The following is a 13,537-nucleotide window of genomic DNA, read 5'->3' as shown; positions in this document are numbered from 1 at the left end:
TTGGGGCAGGATTTCCAGTCGACTTGCAGGAGGTGACAAAATGCAGCATGTGCTTGGTAAAGGAACGTCAACATGAAACGTTAGGGGATAGGAAGGAATGAGGAGGCCACAAGAGTCTTGGACATTTATGTTTCAAAGAGGAATGGAAGAATCAGAGATCTGGCGACATGACTCACCAACAGCAGCTGAACAGCAACATACAGTAATAACAGCATTGCAAATAAACGGTTTGCTATTCTAGAGGGGGGAGGATTGAAAAGCAAAAGGATTATGTTAAACTTGTATATGACCTCAGTTAGAGGGCTCTGACTACTGTGTACCATTCTGGTCTCAGTGTTATATATAAAAAAATCTTGAGGCACCAAAGACGATGCAAACAAATTGAATGAGAATCATGCAGTTATATTTGTCAGGATAGATTAAACAAGCCCTGGCTCTTTTTCGCACAGACAATAGCAGAGCTGATCTGTGGGGGCCTGATGGAACAGAATAAGCCGTACGCGGGAGACGGTCACCGGCAAATTCGTACAAGTGAGACCTTCTCAAGCACATCGTCGCCGAACCACAGTTACAGATAGGTAGGACCAGGCAAGGATGGGAGGCGTTTTAAAACCATGATCCATTGATGGTAATCATGATTGGCGAGACTAGGATTTTGTTCCAGATGAATTTGGTGGGAATTTGAATTTGCGCCTCCGGAATTTTAATCCAGGCTTTTGGATCACAGGCAGCTGAGGTCTCCCAGACAATGACTTAAGGGGAGGAGACTGGGGCCCTTTTATGACTGATCACTCAAGGAAGACTGTCCAACTTTTAACTGTTTCCAAGATAGTAGGAACTGCAGATGCTGGAGAATCGGAGATAACAACAAGGTGTAGAGCTGGAATGAACACACCAGGCCAAGCAGCAAAGCTGGCGTTTCGGGCCTAGACCCTTCTGTTCATCCAGCTCTACACCTTGTTATCTCTGAACTTTTAAGTGCATTTCTTTGTTTTCCTAGTTTATATTAAGAAGGATCTTAACATCAACTATTACGTTATTTGTCTATGATGGCTTGTAAAGCCTAACTTTTAACTTAATTTCTCTCTTTTGTTACTTTTTTTTGTATGCAGGTACCTAAGCTGCGTGTGGCAACACTGTACCCTTTTCACTGTGCTCAAGTGCACGTGCGAATCAAAACCTAAACCTAAATTAGTTTTACGGCAAAAGGGGCAGTGAATTATCCAAAACCTCCTGAGCAAAAGGGAAACACACCACGCGCAGTAATGCTAAAAGTAAACGGCTAACCAAAACAACAGGAGAAGGCTGGGAAGCAGTTTGGGCACACATCCCAAACCCTCACGGAATTAAGTTGCGACGGGAGGCCTGGCAGGAGATGTTAACCAGTTTCCTTCCCGGGCTGAGATAACACGGTGTGGAGCTGGATGAACACAGCAGGCCAGGCAGCATCAGAGGAGCAGGAAGGCTGACGTTTCGGGCCTAGACCCTTGGTGCTGACCCTCTGATACGTTTCTGAAGAAGGGTCGAGGACTGAAATGTCTGCCTTCCTGCTCCTCTGATGCTGCTTGACCTGCTGTGTTTGTCTGGCTCCATACCTTGTTATCTCAAGATTCTCCAGCATCTGCAGTTCCTACTATCTCCCTCCCGCACTGGATGGACAGATCCTGCTGTGTGTCTTCCATGGCAACGGGAGGCCAACATTAAGGGCATTGAAATGGTCATTGGATAAACATATGGATGACAGTGCAATAGTGTAGGTTAGATGGGCTTCAGATTGGTTTCACAGGTCAACGCAACATCGAGGGCTGAAGGGCCTGTGCTGCGCTGTAACGTTCTATGTTCTACCTGTCGGGAGGGCAGGGAATAATTGTACAGAATAATTGCCCCCTACCTGACCAACGGAATATCCTGGACGGTGCAGCAGCGTTTGGGATAGTCGCGCTTTGAGGTCTCCTCTGAGCAGGACTCGTTATACGACCTTGGGAACAGAAGGCGAAAGTAAAAACATAAGCAAAAACGCAGGGTGTGGCATCTGAAAGCGACGCACTCACATGTGCTATGAAACCGAGCCGAGGCCCAGGAGCACGGTAAAGATGGCGCTCGACCATGGCCGCCTCGCCCGCGACAAAGCGTCTCCGCGTGAGGTGCTGAGGTCACAAGAGAATCGAGCAAACGGCTCGAGGGGCCGAAGCGTTCGGCTCCTCATTCCCACACACGCGTGGTCCGACGCTGAATGACCCGACCCGGAAGTGGGAAAGGAAAACGGATGGGGAGCTGCTGCGAGCAAGCAAGGGACGTGCAAGCTCCTTGGATCACAGACTCTGGATAGGAGGAGGAGGAGGAGAAGGGAGCTGAGCAAAAACCAAAAGAACTGCCGTGGCTGTGGATCAGCAACACTAAACAAAGTTGCTGGAAAAAGCTCAGCAGGTCTGACAGCATCTGTGAAGGAGAAAAGAGTTAACATTTCGGGTCCGGTGGCCGTTCCTCAGCACTCAAGAGAGGGCCGAAGCCGGGGACCGGATGGACGAGGGCAGCATCCTGTGGCTGTGTCACCTTTTGAGTTTTGAACGGTGGCCACAGTTGGGGAGACTACGTGAAAAGTCAACAGCCGACGACCCAGATTCATCTCAACTTTTTCCACCACCCGTCTGACTTCCACTGGGGTCGCGATCGAGAATCGGCGATGGTTCTGGTTTAACGTGACCAGACAGGGAGTGCTGATGAACAAAGACTTTTGCAGATGGCACGGGAGGCAAACCCAGCTCACAAGTTGCGGTCAAGAGTTGCAAATGACTCGAGCCGAGAAAGTGAACGACGAGACGTAAAAAAACGCTGCGAGCCGGGTTTTATTTAGAAAAATCTTACACAGACCTTTTAGGCAATTATTCCGAATGCCTTGAATCTTTCACAAGGCGTAATTAAGTTAGTTGCTATCCTTTCTTTAACCTTATTCTTAAATTATTCAAAGTGCTGTACTGTGGTGACAAATGAAAGCTTTTCACTGAATCTTATTGTATCCTCACTGTAAAATAAAATCAAAATCAAATCTCAATTATATAAACTGCCATGTTTCTCCATTTTGTTGCCACTAACTTTGCTAAACAAGGTTTTAAGTGAAAGCATTGACACAGGGTTAGCATGCTATCTTGATCTGAATAATCCACAAAGTTGGGTGAGCTGTTAAATGCTACAGATAATCCTTCCATTTCTATTTGCGCATTTTCTCTATCTAAAAGAAACAGACCTTGAGAAAAGAAATCAGCAAATACCGACAATAATGAGATACTGCCTCCTTCCTTCACCATCTAATAACGGGCTTCGCTCAAAGAAAGCTCAAATAGAGCCCACAGAAGTTTCCAAAAATAAGAAGAAACATCACTGTGGCAGAAAAATATTGCATTGAGGCATTACATAATTTATAGAGTTCCAACAAATCTACACTGCTTTGCGTACAGGAGTTGGGAGGTCATGTTGCGGCTGTACAGTACATTGAGGCCACTTTTGGAATACTGCATTCAATTCTGGTCTCTCTACTATAGGAAAGGGCTGTTAAAAAGTGCAGAAAAGATTTACAGGGATGATGCCTTAGTTGGAGGGTTTGAGCGATAGGGAGAAGATAAATAGGCTGGGGCTATCTTCCCTAGAGCATCGGAGGCTGAGAGGGTGACCTTATAGAGGTGTATAAAATCATGAGGGGCATGGATAGGGCCATAGTCTTTTCCCCAGGGTGGGGGGGGGGGGGTCCAAAACTAGATAGGCGTTGGTTTAAGGTGAGAGGGGAAAGATTTGCAATGGACCTGTGGGCTAACTTTTGCATGCAGAGGGTGGTGCGTGTATGGAACGAGCTGCCAGCAGTGGTGGTGGACGTGGGTATAATTACAAAATTTAGAAGGTATCGGATGAGTATGTGAATAGGAATAATAGGGAAATGGGACAAAGGCTGGCAAATGAGGCTAGTTTAATTTCAGATATTTGATCGGCGCAGATGGCTTAGACCACAGGTTCTGTTTCTGACCTGTAAGTCTCTATGACTCTACATCCTTCTTTAAATGCAATCATGCAAATGCAAGATAACCTAGGTGCACCGCAGCAAACACAGTTCGTGCAGATGACTCCAGCAGAATGCCACCAGCAAACTCATCTTCCCCTCACTCCCCCTCTCTGCATTTTGCAGGGACTGTTTCTTCTGAGGCACCCTAGTCCATTCCTCAATTACCCCCAGCCACCCCCCTTCAGCTCCTCCCCGCTCACCTTCCAAGGGCCTAAACAGTACTGTCCAGGTGAAGCAGCATTTCACATGGACCTCCTCCAATCTGGCCTACTGCATTTGCTGCACCCAATGTGACCTAGTCTACGCTGGAGAAACCAAACACAGTCTGGGTGACCACTTTGCAGAACACCTCCAGTCCGTGCGCAAGCATGACCCTGACCTTCCCGCAGCTGGTCATTTTAACACAGCGTCCTGCTCACATGCCCATGTGTCTGTCCTTGGCATGCCATGATGCTCCAGCGAATCACAGCGCCAACTGGAGGAACAATATCTCACTTCAGGCTTAGGCACTTAACAGCCTTCTGGCTGGGTCTAGGCCTGAAACGTCAGCTTTCCTGCTCCTCTGATGCTGCTTGGCCTGCTGTGTTCATCCAGCTCCACACCGTGTTATCTCTACTTAGTTCAACGCCTTCAGATTGTGAACCCACGACCATTCCTTCCCTTTCTTGTAGCTTTACTTGCTATATTCTCTGGTCACCATGTCCTCTCTCCTCACACCCCCACCCAAGTGGGACTGTCTGTTCTTCCCAGTCTGGCAGTTAGACACGCCGTTGTTCTGCCACTCTCATATTCCAATCACTTAATCTGAACCATCAACATCCTTTTTCCCTTAGCACTCCAACTGCACTCTTCCCCGCTCAACTACTGCATAAATGCTGCCCTCTCCACACTTCATGTCAGCTCTGATGGAGAGATATCTAGACTCGAAACATTAGCGCTCGCTCTCCCCCCCCATGGATGCTGCCTGACCTGCTGTGACCTCCAGCAATTTTCTAGTTTGGGTACCAATTCCAGCTTTTGCAGTATGTTTTTCCTGAAGTTCCTGTGGGTTTCCATACCAAGCTCCACTCTACAGAAGGGAGCACATTGAAAGGAGGTCTTGTGCCCAGGGTCCCTGACTCTGAGCCAAAGGCTCACGGGATTCGACACCCACCCCAGAGCTTGACGGCTTGGGACAGTTTGGGCAGAACCTGGCCAAAGCAGGTCAGGAATCACCCCTTCTGACACAGGCCGAGGGCAGGCTGGAACAGCAGGGGAGACTCCTGGTCAGCTTGTTGCACCAGAGCACATTGATGCAGAGACTCAGAGACCCTACAAAACTCAGAGACAGTGCAAAACAGTCACTTGCCGCTGACGCTAATACAACAAGAAAACCACGAAATTCAGATCCAAATCAAACAGGGAATTTAAGACTGTGCACACTTATATACACACAGACACCACAGTCATGTGCTTCAGGGCAGCTGCAAAACTACTGGGGCGAAAAAGATTGAAAGGTATTCCTTGAGGCTTATTTGTTGTTTGTTTAATGTTTAAACACACTACCCTAGTCTGGGAACAGGAACTGATTTCAAGCCAAAAGATTGATTCCACCGGTACATGGGGGCTGGCGGGGGGGAAGTACTCAGGAACGAATCACACTGAATTCATTGACACTCCTGTGAGTACACGCTCCGAGGGATGGGGGCTTGAAGCGTAGCCTTACACTCCCAAAAAGCCTGCCCAAGCAACGATCCTCGAGCTACCACTCCAGCAGACGTAAAAGTTTACACGAGTGCACGCAGGATGTTTTGCCAGCTGTTCTGATCCTATCCTCAGCAGCGGCGTTTTCCGCTGCTCCAGCCTTCCCTGGAAACCATCTGTACCGCCTCGATGCCGAAGCTGAGCTGCTATCGGTCCGCGCAAAGCGGGATCGGAGGGGTGAAAGGAAATTGCTAATGCCGTACCAGTTCTCCACAGGACACACGTGGTGGTTCATCACTGCCATTGCGTATCTGAAAGAAGGAGAACAATAAGCAGTTAGGTACCAGACAGGAGCCGGATCATTGCTGATCAGTTAAGGCTACCCATATCAATTCCTGTGAAGAAACAGACTAACCTTATGACCTTAAGTCAAGTGCACTGGATTACTGGCTTCAATACAAAAGAGACACCAATGTTCCACATGTGTCACCTGGACTGGGATTTTCCCCACTTGGCTTCAGTCAACCCTGCACACCAGAGGCTTCGAACCTTTTGGCCCACACTGACCCACTCTCCATGTTTTCCAGAATAAATTGACTGGAAAAATTGATCAGTCGACGCCCTGGATCTAAGCTGCAGACAGTGCCAGGCGCCACGTTTGCTGCCCTTCTCCAATCGCGCTTGAACTGAATGTCTTGTTTCAGATGGCATTCAGAAGTCAACTACACTGCTGTGCATCTGGAGTCAACTGGCATTAAGTCATAGAGCTATACAGCACAGAAACAGGCCCTTCGATCTAACCCAACCAACGGGACTAAACTAATCTAGACCCATTTACCAGCATTTGGCCCCTATCCTTCTGTACCAGACCCCACCATTTTCTCTGGCAGCTCATTCCATATGCACACCACCCTCTGTGTGAAAAAGTTGCCCCTCAGGTCCCTTTTAAATCTTTTCCCTCACTCACCTTAAACCTATACCCCTCTAGTTTGAGATTTCCATACCCTGGGAAAAGACCCTGACTATTTACCATATCTATGCTCCTCATGATTTTATGAACCTCTCTAAGGTCATCCCTCAGCCTCCGACACTCCAGGGAAAATAGCCCCAGCCTATTCAGCCTCTCCCTATAGCTCAAACCCTCCAACCCTGGCAACATCCTGTAAATATTTTCCGAACCCTTTCACATTTAACAACATCTTTCCGTTAGTAAAGAGACCTGAAGTGAACGCAGTTTTGCAGAAGTGGCCTCACCCACTGTCCTGTACAGCCGCAACATGACCTCCCAACTCCCTATACTCAATGCACTGACCAATAGGAGGCAAGTGCACCAAATGCCTTCTTCACCGCCCTGTCTACCTGTGATTCCACTTTTAGGGAACCTGCACTCCAAGATCTCTGTTCTGGCCAGGCCACATCAGCACCACAGATTTCTTACCCCTAATGGGTTTTTAACAACACCGCAGTCACCATGACCAAGATTAGCTTTCAACTCAAGACTGTATTTTAAATTGATTGAATTTAAATTCACCGAGCTGTGCTGGGATTTGAACTTAACATCTCCAGAACATTTGTGTCTGGTTTACGAGTTCAGTGGCATTAGTGCTACACCATCGCCCATCCAGAACAGCAATATAAACATTGCTTTTATAGCAGAGTTGTTGTTTGTGTTTGGGATGCTGGCATACTGCACGTAGGGTAGGCAACATCGAGGGCTCCAGCCTACTCCTACACGTGTGGGTCAGCTGTGGCATTGTGCACAAAGACTAGCCCATGGGACTCTCCAGGAGCAGCAGTGGCTGGAGGATCCCGCTTTGAGAACCACAAAACAGAGGCAGTGCAAAATATTTACATTATCTCAGTAGCTTGGTTCGGGGATTCATGTATACAGGCTCAGATTCCCAAAAGCCATGTCTATTGGTCTATAAAAGGTGCAGAAATTTGCCAATCCCTCTTTGCAGGCTGCTCAGACAAAACACAATAATGTTTGGAGATTATTTGTCTATTTTGGTGGCAATAAGGAGCACTGCAGAATCATTCATCCTCAATTACACTGGCCATTACAGCCATCTACCGTGACCCAGGATAAGAGAGAAAACATTGGGACAAAATAGGGTCTATAGGTGTGAGGCTGGAATAGAACAGCAGGTCAGACAGCATCCGCGAAGCAGGAAAGTCAACATTTCGGGCCAAAACCTTTCACCAAGACTGGGGAGGGGGAGGAGAGCCCAAAAATAAACAGGACGGGATGGGGCTGGGGAAAGGGTAGGAGAGATGGTGATAAGTGGATGCAGGTAGGGGTGATTGTGATTGGGCCTTGTGAAGGGTTGAGCGGACAGGCGAGTAGGAAGACAGACAGATTGTATCAGGATAGGGAGGTGAGGAGGAAGGGGTGGGGGAAGGCTGGACATGGGATAAGCCTGGAGGTGGAGCAATTTTGAAGCTGGTGATGTCAATGTTGAAGCCATTGGGCTGTAAGCTCCCAAGGCGAAATATCAGGTGTTATTCCTCCTCACTCTGACAGTGGAGGAGGCCCAGGATGGACATGTCACCAGGGGAGTTGGGGGGAGGGGGGAAGAATTAAAATGGATGGCATCCACAAGAGGTACCAACACCTGCCCCTACATCCCCGCTTTCACCTCTATCCAAGGCCCCAAGCAATCCTTCCAGGTCTAGCAGAGATTTACCTGAACTTCATCCAACCGGAACTATTGCTTCTGTTGCAGTCTCCTCTATATCGGGGAGACCAAACGCAAACTTGGGGGCAGATTCATGGATCATCTGTGCTCTGCACACATCGATCAACTTAATCTTCTGGTTGCCATCCATTTTAATTCCCCCCCCCCGCCAACTGACCTAGTGACATATCCATCTTGGGCCTCCTCCACTGTCAGAGTGAGGCCAAATGTAAACTGGAGGAACAACACCTGATATTTTGCCTTGGGAGCTTACAGTCCAATGGACTCAACATTGATTTCACCAGCTTCAAAAATCGCTCCACCTCCAGGCTTATCCCATGTCCAGCCCTCCCCCTTCTTCTCACCTCCCTATCCTGACACAATCTGTCCATCTTCCTACTCACCTATCCGCTCCACCCTTCCCAAGGCCCAATCACAATATCTCTTACTTGCATCCACCTATCACCATCTCTCCTACCCTTCCACCCAGCCCTCCCCCTCCTTCTATTTATTTCTGGGCTCCCCTCCCCAGTCCTGACAAAGGGTTTTGGCCTGAAATATTGACTTTCCTGCTCCTTGGATGCTGTCTGACCTGCTGTGCGTTTCCAGCCTTTCTCTATAGACTCCAGCTTCTGGCATCTTACTGTCTCCAAGGAGAAAGATAAGTGTTGGTATTGTTATGGACCAGATCTGACGCCCCCACCACCACCCCCAAAATATATTAAGAAGGTAGTCTGGACCCTTGCTTTTTCTTATTTTAAAGGTAAGTGTGATGTGCTACATTCTAGATGAAATTTGATTGGTCAAACTACTTGACATTAAGCCAAACAGCATTTATTAAAACACTATGGCTAATACATACCAAAAGAAAGAAGAGCTTGGAATAACTTGATTCTATTGGGAGGCTTAACAGAACAATAGATACAGTAATTATTATTAACTGTTCCAATACAGTCACATTCCATAAACACACACTTGGCAAAAAGGCACAATCAGAAAACAGATTCTCTCACTTGCAGTTTTCCAATTTAGGAAGAAAGAACATCAATAATGAATGCTGAGAGAAAACTGAGAGTGGGAGTGTAGCAGCTAGGAGAGATTCACTGTCTTTGAACCCTGCTTAGGCCCCAGCAACAACTTCTGAAAGCTAACTAAAACTTCTGGATTTGTGAATGCTTGACCAACCCACTTGGGCAGCTTCTATTGTTCCAACTTTTACAAAAAAAAACTCCAAGGCCAGATAAGTTAATTACCTTCTCAAAGACTATTCGGCACCCACCGCCTAATAGCTCTCTCTCTCTCCCTACAAAAGAAACCAAGACAAAACACACCTTTTAAAGCCACAGCTTCATCACAGTATTCGATGCCTAACTTTGACTGGGTTGTAAGTACTAGGCTAGGTTCACACATGAACAATCTCATCTTCATCAACTTCCCTACAGGCGTCCATCCGATTGTTTTTGTCACCCATTCCCCAGTCCTGTTTTTGGCAAGCTCCAATCCTTCCCACCACCTGTGAAACAAACAGGCCACCCTTACAAAATACAGCAGATGCTGGAAATCTGAAATAAAAACAGGAAATACCAGTGAAATGCAGCAGGTCTGGCAGTGTCTCTGGGGGAGGGGAGTGAACCTTCCAAGTCTGATCACTCACTGACCATGTGTGCGAACAGGAGTTCAAAAACTGTCATACAACAGAGAATTCTGTAAGGGGCAAGTAAGTGTGGCTGATTGCATTGAGCTAGTTGGCAATTGCTGAGTCTCAGGATGTCCTATTTGTTACAGAAAGTGCAGCGCGGTGGGGGGGGGGGAAGAAACAAGATTAAAATAGGTCATGCTAAAGCTGATGGTATATCTCATGATAATAAAATGTGAGGCTGGATGAACACAGCAGGCCAAGCAGCATCTCAGGAGCACAAAAGCTGACGTTTCGGGCCTAGACCCTTCATCAGAGAGGGGGATGGGGGTAGGGAACTGGAATAAATAGGGAGAGAGGGGGAGGCGGACCGAAGATGGAGAGTAAAGAAGATAGGTGGAGAGGTAGGGAGGGGATAGGTCAGTCCAGGGAAGACGGACAGGTCAAGGAGGTGGGATGAGGTTAGTAGGTAGCTGGGGGTGCGGCTTGGGGTGGGAGGAAGGGATGGGTGAGAGGAAGAACCGGTTAGGGAGGCAGAGACAGGTTGGACTGGTTTTGGGATGCAGTGGGTGGGGGGGGAAGAGCTGGGCTGTTGTATGACAGTTTTTGAACTCCTGTTCGCACACATGGTCAGTGAGTGATCAGACTTGGAAGGTTCACTCCCCTCCCCCAGAGACACTGCCAGACCTGCTGCATTTCACTGGTATTTCCTGTTTTTATTTCAGATTTCCAGCATCTGCTGTATTTTGTAAGGGTGGCCTGTTTGTTTCACAGGTGGTGGGAAGGATTGGAGCTTGCCAAAAACAGGACTGGGGAATGGGTGACAAAAACAATCGGATGGACGCCTGTAGGGAAGTTGATGAAGATGAGATTGTTCATGTGTGAACCTAGCCTAGTACTTACAACCCAGTCAAAGTTAGGCATCGAATACTGTGATGAAGCTGTGGCTTTAAAAGGTGTGTTTTGTCTTGGTTTCTTTTGTAGGGAGAGAGAGAGAGCTATTAGGCGGTGGGTGCCGAATAGTCTTTGAGAAGGTAATTAACTTATCTGGCCTTGGAGTTTTTTTTGTAAAAGTTGGAACAATAGAAGCTGCCCAAGTGGGTTGGTCAAGCATTCACAAATCCAGAAGTTTTAGTTAGCTTTCAGAAGTTGTTGCTGGGGCCTAAGCAGGGTTCAAAGACAGTGAATCTCTCCTAGCTGCTACACTCCCACTCTCAGTTTTCTCTCAGCATTCATTATTGATGTTCTTTCTTCCTAAATTGGAAAACTGCAAGTGAGAGAATCTGTTTTCTGATTGTGCCTTTTTGCCAAGTGTGTGTTTATGGAATGTGACTGTATTGGAACAGTTAATAATAATTACTGTATCTATTGTTCTGTTAAGCCTCCCAATAGAATCAAGTTATTCCAAGCTCTTCTTTCTTTTGGTATGTATTAGCCATAGTGTTTTAATAAATGCTGTTTGGCTTAATGTCAAGTAGTTTGACCAATCAAATTTCATCTAGAATGTAGCACATCACACTTACCTTTAAAATAAGAAAAAGCAAGGGTCCAGACTACCTTCTTAATATATTTTGGGGGTGGTGGTGGGGGTGTCAGATCTGGTCCATAACAATACCAACACTTATCTTTCTCCTTGGAGACAGTAAGATGCCAGAAGCTGGAGTCTATAGAGAAAGGCTGGAAACGCACAGCAGGTCAGACAGCATCCAAGGAGCAGGAAAGTCAATATTTCAGGCCAAAACCCTTTGTCAGGACTGGGCTGGTTGTGTGGTGCAGTGGGGGGAGGGGACGAAGTGGGTTCGTCCCCTCCCCCCACTGCACCACACAACCAGCCCAGCTCTTCCCCCCCCCCCCCCCCCCACTGCATCCCAAAACCAGTCCAACCTGTCTCTGCCTCCTAACCGGTTCTTCCTCTCACCCATCCCTTCCTCCCACCCCAAGCCGCACCCCCAGCTACCTACTAACCTCATCCCACCTCCTTGACCTGTCCGTCTTCCCTGGACTGACCTATCCCCTCCCTACCTCTCCACCTATCTTCTTTACTCTCCATCTTCGGTCCGCCTCCCACTCTCTCCCTATTTATTCCAGTTCCCTACCCCCATCCCCCTCTCTGATGAAGGGTCTAGGCCCGAAACGTCAGCTTTTGTGCTCCTGAGATGCTGCTTGGCCTGCTGTGTTCATCCAGCCTCACATTTTATTATCTTGGAGTTCTCCAGCATCTGCAGTTCCCATTATCTCTGGTATATCTCATGTTTTGATCAGTTCATGTAAAGAAAATCGACAAGTTTGAAATTCAGTATTATGTCTCATGTTAAGCAAAGTTCCAAGATCAGAATAGAATGCACATTTTCAGCAAGCATGCAACAACAGCCTCAAATCCCCAACACACATACATCAGATGGGTATGCAGTTGGAACTGGTCAGCTAAAAACAAGGAGCCCAGGGAAGGTCTGACATGAGGACTACGCCTGCCATGGTCAGCTGGCCAAGGAGCAGGCGCAGTCCGCGGGGTGGACTGGAGATGGGCGGCCGACCGACGGAGCAGGCGCAGTTCGGCTAGCCGGCCGTGCGAGCAGGCGCAGTCCGGCGAGTGGGGTGTCAAGGCAACGGCCACATGAAGAGGATCCGAGTGGGGGAAGCGACGGGAATGGGCGCTTGAGAACAAATCCCCCCGCCACCCCCAGCCAACCCACAACACAACGCTGAGGAGGAGTAGCAGGTCCAGTGTACTCACACGATCCATATGCCGGTGATGGAGAAGGCGGACAGGCTGACGGGCAGGATCAGCCACGCAGTCATCGGGAAGCCCACCGCCGGAGACTGGGGAGAGGTAGAGGAGGAGGAGGGGGGGGGGGGAGGGGGTAAGGCCGCCTCCCGCTCCCTCTCCCTCTTTCTCACAGACGCGTACACACGCCCGCTGACCAGAGATCGCCGCTTCCCCTCCTCCCCGGGACCCAGGCCGGCTCCGCTCGCCGCCACACACACTGCCGGCTCATGGCCGGTCCCGTCCCACCACGGCACCGCTCTCCACTGCGCAAGCGCGTTTCTCCCTGGAGGGGACTACAACTCCCGGTCTGCACCTTGGCAGTACGTAATGACAAGACCAGGGAACGTGATGACTCATTGGGTAGGGAGCCAGCGCATGTGCAGTAGCGTCAATATTCCCTCCTCTGGAGTGTGTCAAAAATCACACCACACCCCGTTCATTTGAAGACACAGGCTTTCGGAGCCTTGCTCCTTCAGATGGCAGTGAGAGAGGTGGCGCAGTGGTTAGCACTGCAGTCTCTCAGCACCCGGGACCTGGGTTCAATTCCACCCTCGGGCAAATGTCTGTGTGCAGTTTGCACATTCTCCCCGCGTCTGCGCGGGTTTCCTCCAGGTGCTCCCGGTTTCCTCCCACAGTCCGAAGATGCGCAGGCTAGGATGATCGGCCGTGATAAATTGTCCATAGTGTGTGAGTTATAGGGGAATGGGTCTGGGTGGGATGCT

General features: G+C 48.6%; 1 protein-coding gene across 1 annotated transcript in view; it reads right to left on the bottom strand.

Moving 5' to 3' along the window:
- Positions 1-13,069, bottom strand: part of LOC125448139 (transmembrane protein 150A-like) — a 29,474-nt gene extending 16,405 nt beyond the window's left edge. The window contains exons 1-3 of the mRNA XM_059641123.1: positions 12,783-13,069; positions 5,998-6,045; positions 1,892-1,978 (exon numbers count right to left, since the gene is read on the bottom strand). Coding sequence (XP_059497106.1) covers positions 1,892-1,978; positions 5,998-6,045; positions 12,783-12,847 — 200 coding nt within the window. The 5' untranslated portion in view covers positions 12,848-13,069. The remainder of the gene's footprint in view (positions 1-1,891; positions 1,979-5,997; positions 6,046-12,782) is intronic.
- Between the last annotated feature and the right edge of the window lie 468 nt (positions 13,070-13,537).

Source organism: Stegostoma tigrinum, chromosome 40 (assembly GCF_030684315.1).
Source record: "Stegostoma tigrinum isolate sSteTig4 chromosome 40, sSteTig4.hap1, whole genome shotgun sequence".
In the NCBI taxonomy this organism is placed as follows: domain Eukaryota; kingdom Metazoa; phylum Chordata; class Chondrichthyes; order Orectolobiformes; family Stegostomatidae; genus Stegostoma; species Stegostoma tigrinum.
This window is presented reverse-complemented; position numbering and strand designations above follow the sequence as displayed.